This window comes from Strongyloides ratti, scaffold srae_chrx_scaffold0000002, assembly GCF_001040885.1.
Source record: "Strongyloides ratti genome assembly S_ratti_ED321, scaffold srae_chrx_scaffold0000002".
NCBI lineage: Eukaryota > Metazoa > Nematoda > Chromadorea > Rhabditida > Strongyloididae > Strongyloides > Strongyloides ratti.
In genome coordinates this window covers 1,860,531-1,882,493 of record NW_020171510.1, presented here as the reverse complement: position 1 = coordinate 1,882,493, position 21,963 = coordinate 1,860,531, and the positions used below count along the sequence as shown (strand labels likewise).

Sequence of the window (21,963 nt, the reverse complement as noted above, 5' to 3'; positions counted from 1 at the left end):
AAAAATTTAAAAAAAATCACGAATAAAAACAGTGAAAATCAAGAATAAAAAAAAGAAAGTATGAAAAATTTTATATTTTTTGAATAATTCAAAATTTTTTAGAAAGTATTAGACAATTAGTTGAAATATTTCATATTTAATATTATAAAAAATATTTTTTTTTAAATGTATATATTATACGATTGTTTCTGTGCATATTTTTATCAAAAAATTTATATATATATATATATAAACAAAATGAAAAATGAGTTGGTGTAAGTTTCTGAACGTAATATTCACTATTTCAGCAAATACACCAAATTTACTTTGACTTATATATATATATATATGCAATTAATTTGAACAATTATAACTTTTAAATAACACTACTTATATTATTATTATAATAATATTAAAATTAATATTAACTTACACTTAACAAAATGAATAATTATCTAAATAATAGATTACAATAAATATGTTTCTTATTGGTGTCTATGATAAAATTACCTCTAAAATTACATTAGTATGAATAATTGTTAAATAATAATAATATAGACAAAAAAATAATATATTAAAAATATTGATAACACTATATTTTAACGTGTTATATACTTATATAAGTCATTATTATTATTAAGCAGTAAAATAATTAAATTATCATTCTTTAAGAAATGATTAATATAAAATATCTATATAACTTAAAAAAAATTATTTTATTATTAATATGTTATGCTTTTTATATTTTTTTTATAAAAAGAAAATATAGTAAAATATTTTAAAGTATACTAATAATCAGAAATATTACTAGAGTTATCACTTGTAATAAAATATACCTTTATAGTGGAAGACTTATTAGAAAATAATTTATTGAACACATTAGCGAGTTACAATTAAAGTAAATAATGATTCAGCTGTGGACTTACTATAAATTAGTTTAAAAATATAATCCTAATCGTAGCGACTATTAAATACTAAATAATCTTTATAGATATTTAAATCTATAAAAAGTAATTAATAACTTATACAATTAAGCTAAATTTATATTTAATTATTGAAAGTATGAAATGACTTCTTGCATATAGGTCTATTTTTTATATATTGTAAATATCATCATTTCTTATAATATCTATAAAATTATAATAATTTACAATTACTAATTGTTTAATAATATAGTAGAATGGTAATAAAGAAAAAATAGAAAAACTTTCAAAAATGATAACTTGACTGTAATATATACTGTAGTTAAATAAATATTTGTAATTTATACTGTTTATATTTTTTTTATTACAATTTTGTATTTGAAAAATAGTTTTATCAATAAAAAATAAATGTTGAGTGAGAGAAACATCTTGTCTAGTATATAAAGTGCACTCTTTACATAAGAAAAACAATGCAGCAAAAGATGTAGTGTCTCTTAATTTCTCTTATAATAAAATATATATTATAAACCTTTTTATTAACTGTAATCTACATTATAAAAGAAAAAATTCATTTATAAAATAAAAAATTTTTTATAATAATATTTCTTAGATATAAATATTTATATATTAAAAATTTTGTAAAATCTTTTAAAGAAACAAACTTTTTTGTACATCTTTAAATAAAAAAAGTTGCTTTTAACATAAATATTATTTAATTAAAGACATACAGTTTTATTGTTACTTAAAATAAATATAAATTTTATAAAAAATATTAATACTTATTTTTGATATTTTTGGTTATGAAATTTTATATAAGTTAAGAGATTATGATAATCAACATATTTTTATTTAAGTCAAATGTACAAACTATTAAAAACAAAAAAAATTGGTTCAAATTTTGTATCATGTATTAAATATAAAATAGTGTCTAAAAATTTATACAATAAAAATTATGATTTTAATACAATTTATTCAAAATTAATTATTTTAAATTTTTCAATTTAAAATTGTTCACTTAAAAAGATTAAACTGATCAAATTTTATTGTATCTTCAGAAAAGTTTTAAATTTAATGTTATTATTATTGATTATATAAATAATTACCTATCTCTAAATTGTTATTAATGATATCACTTTAAGTAACTCAGATTTTTTTTTATCAACAAATAAATAAATAAACAATAAAAATAATACTTATTTTATCTAGAAACTGAATTTATATCTTGTTTTTTCTTAAAGCCTAATTTTTCTAATTAGAAAAATTAATATTTAAATTTTTTTAATATAAACGCTATTTCAAAATTAGAAAAAAGTTTAATAGTTAATTATATTAAAATTCAATTAAATTTAAAAATTTACAATTAAAAGATTTTTAATATATTAATACACAATATATACAATATATATAGTTATATAACAACTATTATATTAATGATAATCTTCTCTTTGTTATTTTAGAATACTATGATTCTTTTTAAAATAATCTCTAAATTTCTTCTTCCTAAAATTATTATATAGACGTAAGAACTTTGTGATTTTATCATTTCATGTTTTTGTAATGTTTCACGTTACTGAATCCGTATATTATTTACTCTCTTCTATTTTATTGTAAAAATATTAAGGGTTAAAATTATTGTACACCCATATAGAGATAAATTTAGTATTAAACAGTCTTTTAAGTTAAATTGAGTAAAAAAATTTTATTAGTAAATTAAAATTTATTGTTAGTTAAAATATTACGGAGTTAAGAAACGTTTCTTTTTATTAAGTTATTTTGATAAATTTGTAAAATTATTTAATTCTAGTAAAAAAAGATCTATAAAAAATAAAAGAGTCATATTACCTTTAGAGGATAAACCGTACTTTTGACTAAATCAGGACTACTGATCTCCAAATTTTATTTTACTATATATATATTTTTTTTAACTTTTGTAAATGTTTATTAATATTAAAAATTGTATCTAAGTTAAAAATTTTATTAAATTTGTGCCTCGAACTCCTACAATAACAAAAATTAAATAATTATTAATATTATAAAAATACAAAAAAAATAAAAATTAATAAAAAATATTAATTAATATAACGCGCATATAAAAACATTAAATAATTCAACACTGAAATATTTTCTACATTTCTTACGTATATATGTTTTATAATAATAGTACTACGTGCCATAGTTCGTAATACAATTCATTCTTGTACTACTATAGGGTCAATGCTCACAAAAGATCACAAAAATCAAAAATAATTAAAATTCAAGTATAGATATAACTCTTATTTCTAATTATCTAAAAATATATTGTAACTATATTAAAAAATAATTTATTAAAAAATCTTAATTTTATTTTTTTACAATATATATTTTGTTATTGAGTTAAAATTTTTGCAAGTATTGTAAATCAAACTATGTTATTGATAACAAAAACTTGCAGAAATAATATATTATTTTAAAATAGATCAAAAATTATGTTAATATTTTTTTATTAATAAAGTTAAAATAAATTCAACTTTGTAAATAATAATGATTTAAGGACTTTGTAAATAAAGATAAATTTTCAAACTTTATCATTATTTTTATTACTTCTATTTTTTATTTCCTATCTATCTATTATTTTTTTTTACCAATTTTTGTAGTCATATAGGTTTATTAGATAGTGTAAGGTTTTATAAATGCTTCTAAATTTTTGGTATTTGTTTTGTTTTCCAAAATTTAAAACATTTTTATTGTTAATTAAATTTTTTTGTTATTAAAAAATATAATTAAATAATTTTTAAATTACTTTCTTTCTAGTAATTTAAAATAATTATAATTAATTGGAATTAAAAAATTTTAGAAATTTTTAATTATTCAATACGGTTTAAATGACAAAAGAGTATTTAAGGTGAGAAAATTTAGTTTACATATATTTTCTATCATAATAATTAATAATCAATTGTGTTAAGTATTAAATATTAATTCAAAGATAATTAATATGATCTGGAATTAGTAATTTTTTTTTATTTGTATAAGTTGTAAAGCAAATAAAAGTTATCATATTTAAGCGTAAAAAAAAAAGATAATTTTATATTTAATAATAAGTATTAAGCATAGAATTTTTTTAAAAAAAAATGAAAATTTTGTTTGAATTGACTTAAAATTATGGTTTCAACGTTAAAAACTACCCACCAACAAAATAGAATATTTCCGTTAGAATTATTAAAATTCATAAATTCTGAAAACTATGCATTTAGTTAAAAAATAAATTGTTTTTTTATATAAAAAAAAGTAAATTTTAATAAAGTATGTTTGTTGCTATGAACTTACTAACTTTAAAATAACATGCATAATAATCAAACTTTTTAAAGATAAATAACATGAACAACATTGAATAATATTACACTCATAATTAATTGATAAACAAATAAGTTAAAATTTATTCTTTTGTTATTTTTTTTGAAGCAGTTTTTTTATCATTTCAGACATTGAAAACAATCTTTGATTTATATAAAAGTCAATTAATTTTTTATTCCTTTTACGTTTAATAAATTTTTTATAGAAATATGTGTTTGATAATAGTTTAGCTATAACTAACAAATTTTCAATTATTATTTTTGTCATCAAGTGTTTTTTTATGTTCTTTTTGTATATTTTTTTTCAAATCAGAATAATTTTTTTACACTGTCAAAATAGGTACGTTTATAGATTGTTATCTAAACTGTATATTATTTATTACTTTCAGCAACTAGTTATACAAATATTTGTAAAGTTAATAGATATTTTGCAAGATCTTGAGTACACTACCATCCAATGATGGTAGAAATATCAATTTATAATAAGTAGTTTCTTATGTGATATGACTATCATGTATAGCTCGTATCTTTCTATCAAAATCATAATCGTTAGTCAGTTTGGTTTTTTCAAGCTTGTCAAAATGTTCATGTAATCAAATATCTTTATTCTTGTTATTTATATATTGAACAATCAAATTTTTATTCAACATAGCATTGATTAATTGTGTCATAGCAAAAAAATAAAAATTACATTAAAAATATAAGTTATGATATTTTGCTGACCATAAACATATCTATCTAATAATTTCACAAATACTACTGTTTCAAAAACACAAAAAAAAACAAACAAAATTTAAGTGTATGGAATTTTATTTTATAATCAAATGGTTGAAGTCAATTAAGACTGACTTGTTATTAACAGTTTTTTGTGTAACTAATAAAGCTTCTTTTATAGAGGCAATTATACTATTGTCTTATTTAGTATACTTTTTGTTTAAAAATGGCTTTTTTTTACTATAAAAATTATTATTGATATTAACTTTATTTTATTTATTTAAACTATTATTTAAAAACTGTACTGTAGCAGAAAAAAAAATTATTGCAAGTACGAGTGAATTGCCAGGTTCTTTGTTTAATATTTTGTATTTTAAAAAATCAAATGTAGACGATTACTGGAAACGTAGTTTTTTGTTCCGCTTATTTTTACTTCTAAAATGAAAAGAGGAAAATTTAGTTTTATAATTCTAATTATTTTAAGCGCTGAAAGAAAAACTGCTAACCTTATATAAAATTGTTTTATTTTCATTTATAACGCAGAGTACGAATTATAAATTCATCATGTTGCAACAATATAATTTGCAGATAATGTTATTCTGACACAAAAAGTTGTGAAATTTTTTTGTAAACATTAATAATTGTTTATAATGTAATTCTAATTTATTCTTGAGAAACTGTAAAGAATAATTAGAAGCAAACTGTTTGCACAGTTAATTTGTGTACTTCATGTGCATGTCAGACTACATCAGTAGCGCTATTTACTAAAGACCGAACATTAAACTTTTTAACCAATTTGCTTTATTCATTAATCAAGTTTTTTTTAATGTTTAAAAAATTTTTGTTAAATTGATGTTGTATTTAGAGAAACTATTAACGAATGTTTTAAGATAAAATAAGTTTACTATTCTTGAAAATCAAGTACGTAATAAACTTCTGATTAAATCGTTTCTAAATATAAAATTTGTCATCAGTTACTACCAAAAGACAAGTAGTCTTAGTTCACTTGTTTGTAAAAAAAAGGTGAAATCAGCAGAAAATTGATTTTTAAAAGCTGTTAACAATCTAGAAGCCTTGACTTGGTAAACTATTGTATGCAGTTTCATTAATGTACGAATATACATAATCAATGATTCTCGATCTTGAACATCAGATACGACAAAGATTCTTTCAGTATCAAAAAATTAAATATTCTTGTTAAAGATGAAAAAATTGTTTAGAGCAAAGCGAATCGTGGCTGTGTGAATTGATATGAAAAAAGATTCTTTTATTTATTAATACTTTCTACCTTTAACTGTTGAGGAGAACATTGATAATTAAATTACTTTGTTTCGTACGTGTACTATTAAACTTCTTAAACAAACCATTGCTTAATTTCTGTATAAACAATTGTTTTTCAAAATTTATAATTGTTAAATCTTCAGCTTGATTGTAAGCTAAAAATAAAATAAATAATTTTGTAACATTTATAAAATGTTGTTATCTTTATCTTAAAATAAATAACTACTAATAATACACAAGGCACTAACAATAATGATCCAAGTTTTTATTGTATTAATTACCGTTCGAATGTATTCTTCATTAAAAAATCAATTATCTCTGCGACCGATACTTTCAAACTTTGTTATTAGACAGATTATTTTAAACAATTAAGTCGTCAGATGTAATTTTTACCAATTGCTTATATATCGTATCCGTTTAGAGAGATATAAAAATTTCTAAAAAGACTAGAATCATCTTTCTGGTAATGAAAAAAACGTAAAAGCATTACAAGCTTATCAAATATATTAAATAATATGAAAACTACTAAATATTACAATCATAACAATTAAAAATGCATTTGTTTGTATATTTTTTTTTAAAAAAGTGGTTTTATGGTTTTAAAAATGCAAAATTTTTTTTTGAAAAACGTAGTTACCTTTGAAAGTAAAATACTTCTTGTTACAAAAAAATAACTTAGTAAGTTTTTATTAAACTAAGATAACGACAGTTAAATTTTAACAAAAAAATTAAGTTTGTTGATTAAACTTAATTGAAGTTGTAAATAAGAATTTCATTAAAAGAATATAAGAAAACGAATAAAAAACTGATTTTCAAAGTCATATTAACTAATGCAAATGTACAATATTACGTTATAATTGCTTTCCCATTCTTTTAAGATAAAAATATTACAGTGAAACATTTATATGATTAGTGGATGTAATTTCCATGTAAACTGATGTAAGGTACTAACTTTTTAACAAATTAGAAATTAATTAATAATATTTTTTTTAGATAGACAACATAAATGACATAATAACAATATAATAAATTTTCTACAAATATCTAACAAATGTGTTGGGTTTCATTTAAAAAATAAAAATTTCGAAGCTATTTTATATTATAATTAATTTTAAAAAACATAAAAAGAAAAATATATCAGTAACAACATATATATTATCAAAAATATGTTTAATTACTTTTATATATAAAAAAAAAACGCTCATTTTTGATCAATTTAGTAGAAGCAAAAAATCATTATTAACTCTTTATTTTTTATGAATTCAAAAATTTTGTATCTTAAAATATCACTTTTTTATGAAACGATGCTATGGCTTTAAACTATAAGCATAAAAATAGTACTATATATTTTTTGAGCATAAAATGAAAAATTTTGTAAATTAGTAAAAAATTTGAAAAATTATTTTGGTATTTTTTCATTTGTAGTAAAAATAATCTAAAAGAAACAAAAAAAATGAGCGTTTTTTTGTTTAAAAAATAACATTAAAATATATTTTATTTCTTAAAATAAATAATTTAAAATTTCTCAAAGTAAATTTTTAAATATTAATAGTAACATTATATGATAATAAATATTTATTATTTAGATTTATTAATAAATTTAAAACAATTATTTATTATTGACATATTAATTTAAATATTTTGAAAACCTGTGTCACCAAAAAAATAATATATAATAAAAAATTTTTTTATTATAATATATCATTTTAAAATGAAATATATTTCCTTTGCTTTATTTGCTTTATTCTTCGTCATCATTAATTGTACCAATAAGGACGAAAAAGAAGGAGGTATGGGTGCTTATATGGATTTCCTTAAAATTATTGCTAAATTAGGATTAAAAGAACTTGCTAAAGTCGGAAAAAGTGGAAATGGTACAGGAAAACTTGAATTTTTAGGGGATTTTGCCAATTTATTGAAAAATGAACCAAAAAAAATAAAAGTAAGGAAATAATTTAATAAAAAAAACTAATTTTTTTTAGGATACAATTGAAAATCTTAAAGCTAAAGCTCCTTCAGCTCCAACCATTAAAGATATTTTAAAGAAAATCGATGGTACAAAAAAAGTTGTTAAAAAAGAAATAAGCACTAAAACCAATGAAATAACAAAAAAACCCAAAAGTTCCATTTTAGTATTTTTAATGAAGAAGCTTTTTGGATTAATGCTTTTAGGATAACTCTAAATGCATACGTTTTATAATTCTCATAGAATTTTTTTTTTATTTTTATAAATGATTATTTCTAGTTAAATAAAAAAATTAAATAATATTTTTAAAATTGCACTATTACAAATGTTTTTTGCTTAATTTTAGTCTAAAAAAATATTAATTTAATTGTTAATGAATTTTGCTTTACCTTAGATCCCCTTCAAACTGTTATTATCAAAATCTTTTGTTCAAAGAAAAAAAAATTGCAATTACAATAAAAAAAGTCACTCACTTTCATGTAATTAAAAGTTATAAATATCAATAATTGAATAAACAGAGTATGCTTTTTACAACACTTTCTTAAAAATCACTAATTAATAAGTATAAAATAATAATGATTTTTAATAAACTGAAAATATTTATTAGAAAAAAAAAATAATATAACTGGTAAGTTATATAAAACACTTTATTGAGAAAATCGAGCAATTTTTTTAATATGGGACAAGCATTTTTGCAATTCCCAATTTTTTATGCTTAAATTATGCACCTAGGTGAAGTATAACCTGAGGTAAAATTTTAGTCTCATAGCTCTACCGTGAGCGGCGCTGGAGCTATTTGTTTGCGAGTGCAATTTTTTAGTTTTTTAATTGTATCTCATTGATATGCCTATGAAAATATGACTTTATTTACTTCATTTTTCACCATTTTTCATGATCTTTTCAACTAGCTACATAGATTTTAAAAATGTTTCAATATAAAAAAATTTTTGTCTGAAAGTCATCAAAATTGAAGACCCCTTGTTTTGGAAATATCAAAAATGAATTCAGCGTCTTTGAAAATCTCTAGATACATTTGTACCATATTTGGATTTCCATGGAAAATAAAGTTATTTATAAAAAAGTTTTTGATAATAACACACGTATATGCTTATTTTTTATATAAAAAAAAACTTTTTAGCATTGTAATAATTTTTATTTTGGATTATTTATAAGGTTTATCTTAAAAAAAACATTTTATAATAATTTTTTTTAAAAAATAAATTTTTAGTTACAATGATTAAAAATCAGTAACCAATAAAAAAATATTTTGAAATGCTTAATAAATATATAAGTTATTTTCACTTATTTTACTTTTTTTTATTTTATCTTAATTGTTATAAAAACAAAGTGTTGATCAAAATTACAAAAATATTTAGAAAAGCATTTTTAATCGTTAAATATATCATTAATATTTATATAAAGCAAATTAAAAGATATTATTGTTTATAATATTTTGTTACTTTAACAGTTATGATGTACTTTGATACTTTACTTTTAAAAACATATTAAGATGTAATGAATAAATAATTTTTTTTGATAAAATAATTTAAACATTAAACTATTTTAAAATTTTATTTTTAACTTGATAATAAAACTAAATATTTAGCCATTTTGTAAAAAAAAATGATCTAGATAATTTTTAAAACTTTAATATTTAAAATATGCGATATAAATAAAAATATTAAATGGTATCGTTTATAAATATCAAATAAAAGTTTATTAGAAAATGTTTATCTTTGTTAAAAAATGTGTCAATTTTATCTGAGATATAAATATTTATTTTAAACTATTGATATAAAAAATTGATAAATTTAAAAAATGATAGTTTATAAAAAGTATATAAAAATATAAACATCCTTCATATAAAATATCATAACTTGGTGTTAAAATTTATTTTAAAAATTTTGATATATTCTTTCTATAAAAATAGAATGTTTTTTTAATGTTCAACGCTTATCACCATTTGAAAATGGTGCAAGACAATTATGTGCATCAATGGTTTCAATTGATTGCTAAAAAAAAAATAATAAATTACATAGGTAACTTATTTTTTTAGTATATAGATTATTTTTTTAGTTTCCAAAAAATAGAAACAATAGCAAAAGTTAATGATTTTTTGAAGCATAAAATAAAGTAGACTTGTTAACACAAAGAAATGAAGGAAATTTTGACATTAATTGAAACAAAGAAATTTCAGATTATTAAAAAAAATGTTTGTACGCGAAAATCATGTTAAAGAACATTTAAATGTTTATAATAAACAAAGTTATGATGATGTAAAAAAAGAATTTTTTTTCGTTGTATTATTCCATTAAATACTTTTGGTTCTCATAAATTTGATAAAGAAAGAAGGGAAACTAAACGTATGAATTCTAACATGTGTAAAAAAATTTTAAAATTACATAAAATATTGTTACATCCAGGTCATTGTAAGCAATATAATTAAATTGTAATTTATAATTATCTTTTTGTGGATATTTGTGATGGACACTGGAAAATGTTTGAAGAGATGGAAGAAGAAGCAATGAATATTTCATTAAATTTTTCTGTCATGCCATCACAGTTAGATACATCGTTTAATCTCACAACTCTTACTACTTCAGATGATGTAGAGATTGAAAATGCTGTCAAAATAATAGCATTACGACTAGAATTAAAAGGAACATTAAATTCTGGAAAATTTAGTAAACAAGAGATGCCATATCGAACGTACAATAGAAAAATACAAAATTTTAAATGCATTATTGAAGCAATTTCTAATGTAATGGTAGATGATAGCAAACAACTTATTATAGACACCTGTAGAAGTATATTAAAGGATAAAAATTTTTAAATCAAAGCTGAAAAAACTTTTAAAATAATAAACAAAATCATTAACCAATACAATAAAGCTGAAAATAAATTAGAATAACTTGGTGTACTTGGAATCATATCAAATTGCTTACCTTTTAATCATGTGTTACAATAAATTAATGACATATTAAGATACATTTATACACAAAGCAAATATTTATTTTCTGGAGCATATGATTCGAAAAAAAGAAAACATGTGGAACGTTATGATAAGAAATCCATTAATGATTTCGTTTCCTTTATTTCCACACCTTTAATAACAACTATGGTACCATGGAAAGAAATGAAATTAATTGGAAAAAACCAAACAAAAGAAAAAATTGCTTTACCAATAAGAGATGTTTCAGATACTGCAATTATAAAAATGTATTTACAATACTGTAGTGAAATAAAAAAAGAAACGGTTCCTAGTGAAAGCACTATGAGAAAAGTTCTTTCAGCGTGTACAACAATTAGAAATAAAGCAAAAGTTTGTGTAGACTACTTTTATGGAAATTTGATGGATTCATTAAAAATGTTTGACATTTATTTAGATGAATTAATAAAGAATGATGTATTGGCAAAAAATTTAAAAAAAAATTGGATTAATAGGATTGATTTTGCCATATCTTATTTAAAGTCAGACTACAAAATTAATGTTAAAGAATAATCTAGTATTGTTGACCACTGCTTCTCCCATGCTTTAAATAAAAATACGTTAAAAACTATTGAAGTTATGGTCATGATTCAAAATTCATAAGATGCGAAGAAAGAGAAAATAATTTCAATAAAAAAATATTTACTTTAAAAACAAACGCTCCGAAAAGAACATTTTAATTGAAAATAAAGTTAATCAACTTATTAATCTTGAAAAAAATTTTAATTTATATAAAACACATATTTTATGAGGTGTCGCTTGTGAAAATACAAAAAATGAAATTATAAAAAATCTTAAGCCAAATGAAGCGTTGTACTTGAAATCATGATTATGACTACAATAATTTTTTAACGTACTTCTATTTAAAGCATGGGAAAAGCAGTGATCAGCAACACAAAATTGTTCTTTAACATTTATTTTGTAGTCTGACTTTAAATAAGATATGGCAAAATCAATCCTATTAATCCAATTTTTTTTTAAATTTTTTGCCAATACATCATTCTTTATTAATTCATCTAAATAAATGTCAAACATTTTTAATGAATCCATCAAATTTCCATAAAAGTAGTCTACACAAACTTTTGCTTTATTTCTAATTGTTGTACACGCTGAAAGAACTTTTCTCATAGTGCTTTCACTAGGAACCGTTTCTTTTTTTATTTCACTACAGTATTGTAAATACATTTTTATAATTGCAGTATCTGAAACATCTCTTATTGGTAAAGCAATTTTTTCTTTTGTTTGGTTTTTTCCAATTAATTTCATTTCTTTCCATGGTACCATAGTTGTTATTAAAGGTGTGGAAATAAAGGAAACGAAATCATTAATGGATTTCTTATCATAACGTTCCACATGTTTTCTTTTTTTCGAATCATATGCTCCAGAAAATAAATATTTGCTTTGTGTATAAATGTATCTTAATATGTCATTAATTTATTGTAACACATGATTATAAGGTAAGCAATTTGATATGATTCCAAGTACACCAAGTTATTCTAATTTATTTTCAGCTTTATTGTATTGGTTAATGATTTTGTTTATTATTTTAAAAGTTTTTTCAGCTTTGATTTAAAAATTTTTATCCTTTAATATACTTCTACAGGTGTCTATAATAAGTTGTTTGCTATCATCTACCATTACATTAGAAATTGCTTCAATAATGCATTTAAAATTTTGTATTTTTCTATTGTACGTTCGATATGGCATCTCTTGTTTACTAAATTTTCCAGAATTTAATGTTCCTTTTAATTCTAGTCGTAATGCTATTATTTTGACAGCATTTTCAATCTCTACATCATCTGAAGTAGTAAGAGTTGTGAGATTAAACGATATATCTAACTGTGATGGCATGACAGAAAAATTTAATGAAATATTCATTGCTTCTTCTTCCATCTCTTCAAACATTTTCCAGTGTCCATCACAAATATCTACAAAAAGATAATTATAAATTACAATTTAATTATATTGCTTACAATGACCTGGATGTAACAATATTTTATGTAATTTTAAAATTTTTTTACACATGTTAGAATTCATACGTTTAGTTACTCTTCTTCCTTTATCAAATTTATGAGGATTAAAAGTATTTATTGGAATGGTACAACGAAAAACAGATTCTTTTTTTACATGCCCATAACTTCTTTTATCATAATCAGTAAGAAGTTCTTTAACATGATTTTCGCAAACAAATAATTTTTTTAAATTTTCTGGAGTTTCTTTGCTCCAATCAATGTCAAAATTTCCTTCACCTCTTTGCATCAGCCAATCTACTTTATTATGTGCTCCAAACAAATCATTAACTTTTGCAAATGTTTCTATTTTTTGTAAACTAAAAAAATAATTTATATATTAAAAAATAAGTTACCTATGTAATTTATTATTTCTTTTTTGGCAATCAATTGAAACCATTGATGCACATAATTGTCTTGAACCATTTTCGAATGGTGATAAGCGTTGAATATTAAAATAACATTCTACTTTGATGGAAAAAATGTTGCAAAATTTTTAAAATAAATTTTAACACCAAGCAATGATATTTTATATGAAGGATGTTTATATTTTTATATGTTTTTATAAACTATCATTTTTTTAATTTATCAGTTTTTTATAATAATAATTTAAAATATATATTTTTATCTCAGATAAAATTGACACATTACTTAACAAAGATAAACATTTTCTAATAAACTTTTATTTGATATTTATAAACGACGCCATTTAATATTTTTATTTATATCGCATATTTTAAATATTAAAGTTTTAAAAATTATCTAGATCATTTTTTTTACAAAATGACTAAATATTTAGTTTTATTATTATGTTAAAAAATAAAATATTTATTCATTACATCTTAATATGTTTTTAAAAGTAAAGTATCAAAGTACATCATAACTGTTAAAGTAACAAAATATTATAAACAATAATATCTTTTAATTTGCTTTATATAAATATTAATGATATATTTAACGATTAAAAATGCTTTTCTAAATATTTTTGTAATTTTGATCAACACTTTGTTTTTATAACAATTAAGATAAAATAAAAAAAAGTAAAATAAGTGAAAATAACTTATATATTTATTAAGCATTTCAAAATATTTTTTTATTGGTTACTGATTTTTAATCATTGTAACTAAAAATTTATTTTTTAAAAAAAATTATTATAAAATGTTTTTTTTAAGATAAACCTTATAAATAATCCAAAATAAAAATTATTACAATGCTAAAAAGTTTTTTTTTTACATAAAAAATAAGCATATACGTGTGTTATTATCAAAAACTTTTTTATAAATAACTTTATTTTCCATGGAAATCCAAATATGGTACAAATGTATCTAGAGATTTTCAAAGACGCTGAATTCATTTTTGATATTTCCAAAACAAGGGGTCTTCAATTTTGATGACTTTCAGACAAAAATTTTTTTATATTGAAACATTTTTAAAATCTATGTAGCTAGTTGAAAAGATCATGAAAAATGGTGAAAAATGAAGTAAATAAAGTCATATTTTCATAGGCATATCAATGAGATACAATTAAAAAACTAAAAAATTGCACTCGCAAACAAATAGCTCCAGCGCCGCTCACGGTAGAGCTATGAGACTAAAATTTTATCTCAGATTATACTTCACCTAGATGCATAATTTAGGCATAAAAAATTGGGACATTGCATAAATGCTTGTCCCGAGTTGCTCGAGTTTCTCAAGTGTTTTAAAAATGTTAGAATTTATAGAAAACTCGCCTTTTATATCACAATCATCCAATGAAACAATAAATCAACATGAAATTGTTAATTTCAATTATCAAAATACATTCAACACATTATTTTTTACAATTTAAATTAAATTAATAGTTACATTGACTTTCAGCTGTTTTTTTTGTTATTTATATATGACATATATAAAGATATAAAAAATAAGAATCATTGTGTATTTATTTGTTTAAAGAAAATGACATATGATTATTGTAATAGACATTTTTTGGCAAGAAAAAATGTTTTCAATTTTATGAAAAATTTGGTTGATAACGAAAGAAATATTCAAACTAATAAACGGATTTTAATAAAACTTAGTTTAGATTCTTTTGCTTACCACATAAATAGATTAAATTGTTAAAATAATTTTGTTACTGAATCAAATTAAAAAGAAGAAATTGATATAAGTTTACAAGAATTTTTTCATAAAATAAGATTTCTTATTTTTCTTCATACAAATAAAACAATATTCAACAGATGGTGGAGAAGTTATCAAATATTATTGGAAAACATTGTATGTTGGCTTTTAGTTATTTTATATTACACTGAATCACATTATAAAATCATTAAAAAATTTTTTCCAACATAACGATTATTAGAAGAATATGAAAATAATAAAGATGTTTTTGATTATAATACTTTTTTGTAATGATATACATAAAAATATGCTAAATCATTTTTTCAGTGAAAAAGATATTGAAAATGACAAAGATAATTTTTCTATTGAAAAAACTAGTGCTGATGATAAATGTTTGACAATTTATAATCACAATTATATCTTGAAATTATAAAAAATAAAATTTCTTACAAAATTTCACAAGTTACAAATGCTGGTCAAAAAAATAAAGTTAGATTAATAAAACAAACCTTTAATTTATGAGAAAAAAAAATAAAAAAAGATATTTTACAATCTAATTAAAATATAATTGATTTAAATATAAATTATGTTTATAACAAAAATATGTAACCACTTAACAAACAAATTTCTGATACATCGCTAGATAAAAATGTTATTATTAATATAAATAAACTTTCAACTTATAAAAATCTTGGTTTCAAAAAAATATTAATTTGGAAGTATTTTTGATAGTAATATTTGTAAACTTTGCAAAGCATACTTTTTTTATAGAGAAAGAATAAAAATGAAATATTGTAAAAAGGGAAAATTTAATAATTTTATTTAAAATGACAAACAATTAATTACAAGAATTGATAAATTTTTATGATAATCAACAATACTTTAAAAAAATATTTTTAAACAATATTTAAGATATTTTAATTATGATGTTTTTTATGGTAAATTTATTTTAACACTACGTATATTAGATAATCAATTAAAAAAAAGAAAATGACCTTTCATTTTACAAAGTAATTCTTACAGTCGTTTAAATATAAATTTAAAGACGTTGCTTGAGAAATTGGAACAACACTGAACAAGCAATTTTGTAATATCCTATTTTTATATTCATAAATTATTTACCTTGATGAGAAATAATTTAGAGTTGAATTTTATCTTTATAGCATTATCGCGTTTATCAGTGAAACATTCTTATTTTTAAATTTTAAAGTGTATTTTTTTAGATTTTTTGATTGTATCTCATTGATATGTGTATGAAAATACGACATTATATACATCATTTTTCACCATCTTTTATGATCTTTTAAACTAGGTATTTAAAATTATAAATTTATTTCTTTAAAGAATAAATTTGAGTCTGAAAATTAAAAAAATTACAGATTTCTCATTTTTAGAAATAAAAAAAATGAATTCATTATTTTTGTTAATCCCTGACAAATTATTACCTTTTATGATTTTTTATAAAAAAAATTACATAAAAAACATTTTTTAATAATAACACTTGTATTTTCTTAATTTTCATATGAAAAAAATTTAGCATTGAAATATTTCATTGTTAATTATTTATAAAATTAATCTTTAAAAAAAAGTGTTTCACATAAATTTTTTCTAAAAATGATTATTCTTTATTAACAATGTTTAAATATCAGTAACCAATAAAATAATATTTAACTTTTTTTTTCTATGTCGTATTTGCTTATATAGTAAGAAATGATGATATATTAGGACTAGAAGTAAAATAAGATGATAACTTTAGTATATAAAAAGTAAAGATTTGACAATTTTAGTCATTTCTTATTTCTTTGATTACTTAGTCTTTTATAATTTTTATTGTATGAATAATTTTACTTATTATAGGTTTTATATATTTTATCTAAAGGATAATCTTTTTGTATTCTTTGTGGCCACGGTAGAATATTTTTAACGATAGAAATCTCTGATTAAACTTAAACTATCACGTAAGCCCACGAGTGAAGCATTTTAACTATTATATTGTGATTGATATTGTGTAATAAAAGATGTTATAATATACTTGGACTTATAAGAGTATTAAATATTGCTAAGGAATATAGTCCAGTAATATTTCTGGTTTTGCGTACATCTTAAACTTTATAAAATTTTACTATATAAACAAATTGTTTATTAAAATTATAAAACTAATTATAAAAGCATTTAAAATCAATAAATATTTTATTTAAGATTAAAATTAAACAAATTAAAAGATATGATTTTATATAATATTCTGTTACTTTAAGATTTAGTATGTACTTTGATACTTTATTTTAAAAATGAGAAAAAAGATGTAATGAATAAATATTTTTTTTTTGATAAAATAATTTAAACATTAAACTATTTAAAAAAGTTTATTATTTAACTTGATAATAAAGCTAAATATTTAGTTATTTTGTAAAAAAAAATGTAAAATAAATAATCAAGATAACTTTTAAAACTATAATATTTCAGAAATGCGATATAAAAAATATGAAATTGTGTTGTTTATAAATATAAAATAAAATTTTATTAGAAAATGTTTATCTTTGTCAAGTAATGTGTCAATTTTATCTGAGATAAAAATATATATTTTAAATTATTATTATAAAAATCTGATAAATTAAAAAAATGATAGTTTATAAAAAGTATATAAAAATATAAACATCCTTCATATAAAATATCATTTCATGGTGTTAAAATTTATTTTAAAAATTTTGTAACATTCTTTATATTAAAATAGAATGTTATTTTAATGTTCAACGCTTATCACCACTTGAAAATGGTTCAAGCCAATTTTAATGCTTCAATGGTTTTAATTTATTGTTAAAAGAAAAAATAAATTGCATAGGTAATTTATTTTTTAGTATATAGATTATTTTTGTAGTTTCCAAAAACTAGATACAATAGCAAAAGTTAATAATTTTTGGAAGCATAAAATAAAGTATATTTGTTAATATAAATAAGTGAATTAAATTTTGACATTGAACGAAACAAAGAAATTTCAGATTATTAAAAAAAATGTTTGTACGCGAAAATCATGTTAAAGAACATTTAAATGTTTATAATAAAGGAAGTTATGATGATGTAAAAAAAGAATTTTTTTTCGTTGTATTATTCCATTAAATACTTTTGGTTCTCATGAATTCGATAAAGAAAGAAGAGAAACTAAACGAATGAATTCTAACATGTGTAAAAAAATTTTAAAATTACATAAAATATTGTTGCACCCAGGTCATTGTAAGCAAAATAATAAGAAACGTACTTTATTTACTATTTTTTTTTATAGATATTTGTGATAGACATTGGAAAATGGAAGAAGAAGCAAAAAATAGTTTATTATATTCTTCTGTTATTCCATTCTAATTAGACTCATTGTTTAATCTTATAACTTTACCACTTTAGATAGTGTGGAATTTGATGATGTTATTAAAATTCCAACCTCATTTTTAAAATTAAAAAATAAATCAATCTCTGAAAAATTTTTTGTACAATAGATGTCACATAGAAATTACAATAGAAAAATTTAAAATTTAAAATGCATTATTGAAGCAATTTCTAATGTAATGGTAGATGATAGCAAACAACTTATTATAGACACCTGTAGAAGTATATTAAAGGATAAAAATTTTTAAATCAAAGCTGAAAAAACTTTTAAAATAATAAACAAAATCATTAACCAATACAATAAAGCTGAAAATAAATTAGAATAACTTGGTGTACTTGGAATCATATCAAATTGCTTACCTTATAATCATGTGTTACAATAAATTAATGACATATTAAGATACATTTATACACAAAGCAAATATTTATTTTCTGGAGCATATGATTCGAAAAAAAGAAAACATGTGGAACGTTATGATAAGAAATCCATTAATGATTTCGTTTCCTTTATTTCCACACCTTTAATAACAACTATGGTACCATGGAAAGAAATGAAATTAATTGAAAAAAACAAAACAAAGGAAAAAATTGCTTTAGCAATAAGAGATGTTTTAGATACTGCAATTATAAAAATGTATTTACAATACTGTAATGAAATAAAAAAAGAAATGGTTCCTAGTGAAAGCACTATGAGAAAAGTTCTTTCAGCGTGTACAACAATTAGAAATAAAGCAAAAGTTTATGTAGACTACTTTTATGGAAATTTGATGGATTCATTAAAAATATTTGACATTTATATAAATGAACTAGTAATAAATGATGCTACGACAAAAGATATTAAAAAAATGGATTAATATGATTCATCTAGATATATCTTATTCAAAGTAAAATTACAAAATTAATGTTTAAGAATAATCTAGTATTGTTGACCACTGCTACTTACATGTTTTAAATAGAAATACGTTAAAAACTTTTGAAGTTATGATCATGATTTAAAATTCATAAGATGCGAAGAAAGAGAAAATAATTTCAATAAAAAAAATATTTACTTTAAAAACAAATGCTCCGAAAAGAACATTTTAATTGAAAATAAAGTTAATCAACTTATTAATCTTGAAAAAAATTTTAATTTATATAAAACACATATTTTATGAGGTATCACTTGTGAAAATAAAAAAAAAATTATAAAAAATTTTAAGACAAACGAAGCTTTGTTGACGCTAGATTTTCCCAGATATTTTAACTGAAAATGACTAATAGGACTATTTTTCAGCATGTTTTTCACAAATAAATATATTAGAATTTTAAAGAATTAGAATTTTAAAGAAAAAAATACATTCATAAAAAATGTTTATTTACAAAGTGATAATGTAAATTATTATAAAAATGTATGTTTTTATTACTTACTAAAAGTTATAAACAAAAAACAGAAAATATTATCATATAGTCATTCAGAAGTTCTATTGGTATAAGACTTTGCAAAAAAATTGCAAGTGTGTTATCAAAAAAAGAAAAGAATTTTTAATAAAATCAAATAATATTTTAACAGCAATTGACTTATATAAATTTTCTTCAAAATATGAATGTTTTTTAATATATTACTACATTACTAAATTATGAAATTTTAGAAACTCAAAATGTTAATAAAATAGAAAATATTAGGTTGTCTCATATGAAATGAGCCATTTTATATACCCATCTCTTAAAACTGACGCTATTAACTAACTAGTAATGATAAAATGATGTTAAGCATCACGTTTGATTCGTCTTAATCTTCTCTACAAAACAACATAAGAATCATAAAAAAACAACCACATTTTCATCATTTTTTTTCATCAATTTATTAAAATGCTTTCTACTAATGAAATTCGCACTATTTTTTTATATGAATTCAAAAGAGAACAAGTGTTTCAAAAACAGCACGAAATATAAATGAAGCCTTTAGAGAGAATTTAGTAAGCTGTGCGACTGCAAAAAAACGGTTCAAAAAGTTTAAAAAAAAATGAAAGCTTTAAGAATGAGGAGCGTGGGAGACCGGATTAAGTGGTTGGATAAGAATGAAGCTTCAAAACAGTTTTCAAAAACGAAGAAGCTATAAAATCTGTCTTTGAAGACTTTATCGGCTTCAGGAACGAAAGTTTTTATTTAAATAAAATAAAAAAATTACCATTGCAGTGGCAACAATGTGTAGATTCTAATGGTTGTTATTTTAAATAAAAATCTTTATTTATCTTCGAGTTATGCGCGTTTAAAAGTTTTTTGTATAAGTGGCTCATTTCATATGGGACAACTTAATGTTATATTAATGAAATGTTTACTAAAAAAAACTTTTACTATTTAAATAGTTTTGTTCAATCAGTTATCGTTATCAATTTTTTATTTTTCTCATAAAAAAAATAAACAAAAATATTTGATAGTCAAGAAACGTTTAAATATAAAGTAATTATAATAAAACATCTGGAGTCAGTTGTAAAAAATGATTCCAATATGTCATTATATTTTTTTGAAAAACGATATCATTTGTTTAAAACTAGTAGAAAAAGAGCATTAACAGGATACCGGATAAAAATACTGCGGCAAACATAATAACAATCATAGATTGGAACGACTATTTCAAAAAAAATTTCCTTTTTTTATAGAAATAAAAAAGTATGAAAACAAAATATATAAGGAAAAAGTAACAGTAAATAGATTTTTGTTTAGTAAAAGAAAAAAAATGAAAAAAAATGCTTCTTCTATATTATTATTATGGTAAAACTTGCAAAAAAACTTACTATTTTTCAAAGTCGATTTCAAAAAAAAATTTTGTAATTTGGTTGAAGTCTTTGAAAATAAAGTGATTGAACAACATTGATTATCAGTGATATGTGAAAATAATACTCTTAAATAAGTGATTCTGTGTGTAAAAATTTTGAAAATCATTATAAAAAGTTGCTTTATCAATGGTAAATCTTTATACCCAAAACGTTAAATTAGTGTAGATATCGGTTAAATAAAAGGCAAAAAGACATAATGGAATCAAAAGAATATTGTTGAAGAAATGCAAATTTATTTGATAAAAGTAAAATTTTTTTTAAATATATTTCTTAACTTAATTTAAAAAAAAATTAAGCTTTAAAACAATTATGAACATTTTATTATCATACAACAGAAAAAAAACTTAATTTATATTGGTATTTTTGTTGGTAAGCATAATGTAAACCTGGTACAAATGAGAAAATTAATTAATCTATAAATATTAATAAATTAAAAAATATTTATTTAAAGTATTTGTACTGTTTAATGGGAAAAAAAATTT

General features: G+C 20.3%; 4 protein-coding genes across 4 annotated transcripts; 3 read left to right on the top strand and 1 right to left on the bottom strand.

Annotated features, from left to right (window-relative positions):
* Positions 1–8,018: 8,018 nt before the first annotated feature.
* SRAE_X000140300 (Hypothetical protein) lies at positions 8,019–8,403 on the top strand (the record flags this gene model as incomplete). The annotated part of the gene is made up of 2 exons (XM_024648552.1): positions 8,019–8,168; positions 8,209–8,403. 2 exons carry the CDS (start codon positions 8,019–8,021, stop codon positions 8,401–8,403), a joined length of 345 nt encoding a protein of 114 aa, XP_024498868.1.
* A 2,286-nt stretch (positions 8,404–10,689) lies between these two features.
* SRAE_X000140200 (Hypothetical protein) lies at positions 10,690–11,694 on the top strand (the record flags this gene model as incomplete). Its single annotated transcript, XM_024648541.1, has 2 exons — positions 10,690–10,901; positions 11,178–11,694. 2 exons carry the CDS (start codon positions 10,690–10,692, stop codon positions 11,692–11,694), a joined length of 729 nt encoding a protein of 242 aa, XP_024498867.1.
* Positions 11,695–11,877: 183 nt separating this feature from the next.
* SRAE_X000140100 (Hypothetical protein) lies at positions 11,878–13,590 on the bottom strand (the record flags this gene model as incomplete). Its single annotated transcript, XM_024648530.1, has 4 exons — positions 11,878–12,598; positions 12,875–13,109; positions 13,155–13,510; positions 13,547–13,590. The coding sequence occupies 4 exons, from the start codon at positions 13,588–13,590 to the stop codon at positions 11,878–11,880; spliced, it is 1,356 nt and encodes a 451-aa protein (XP_024498866.1).
* A 5,608-nt stretch (positions 13,591–19,198) lies between these two features.
* SRAE_X000140000 (Hypothetical protein) lies at positions 19,199–19,519 on the top strand (the record flags this gene model as incomplete). Its single annotated transcript, XM_024648519.1, has 1 exon — positions 19,199–19,519. The coding sequence occupies one exon, from the start codon at positions 19,199–19,201 to the stop codon at positions 19,517–19,519; it is 321 nt and encodes a 106-aa protein (XP_024498865.1).
* Positions 19,520–21,963: the final 2,444 nt, after the last annotated feature.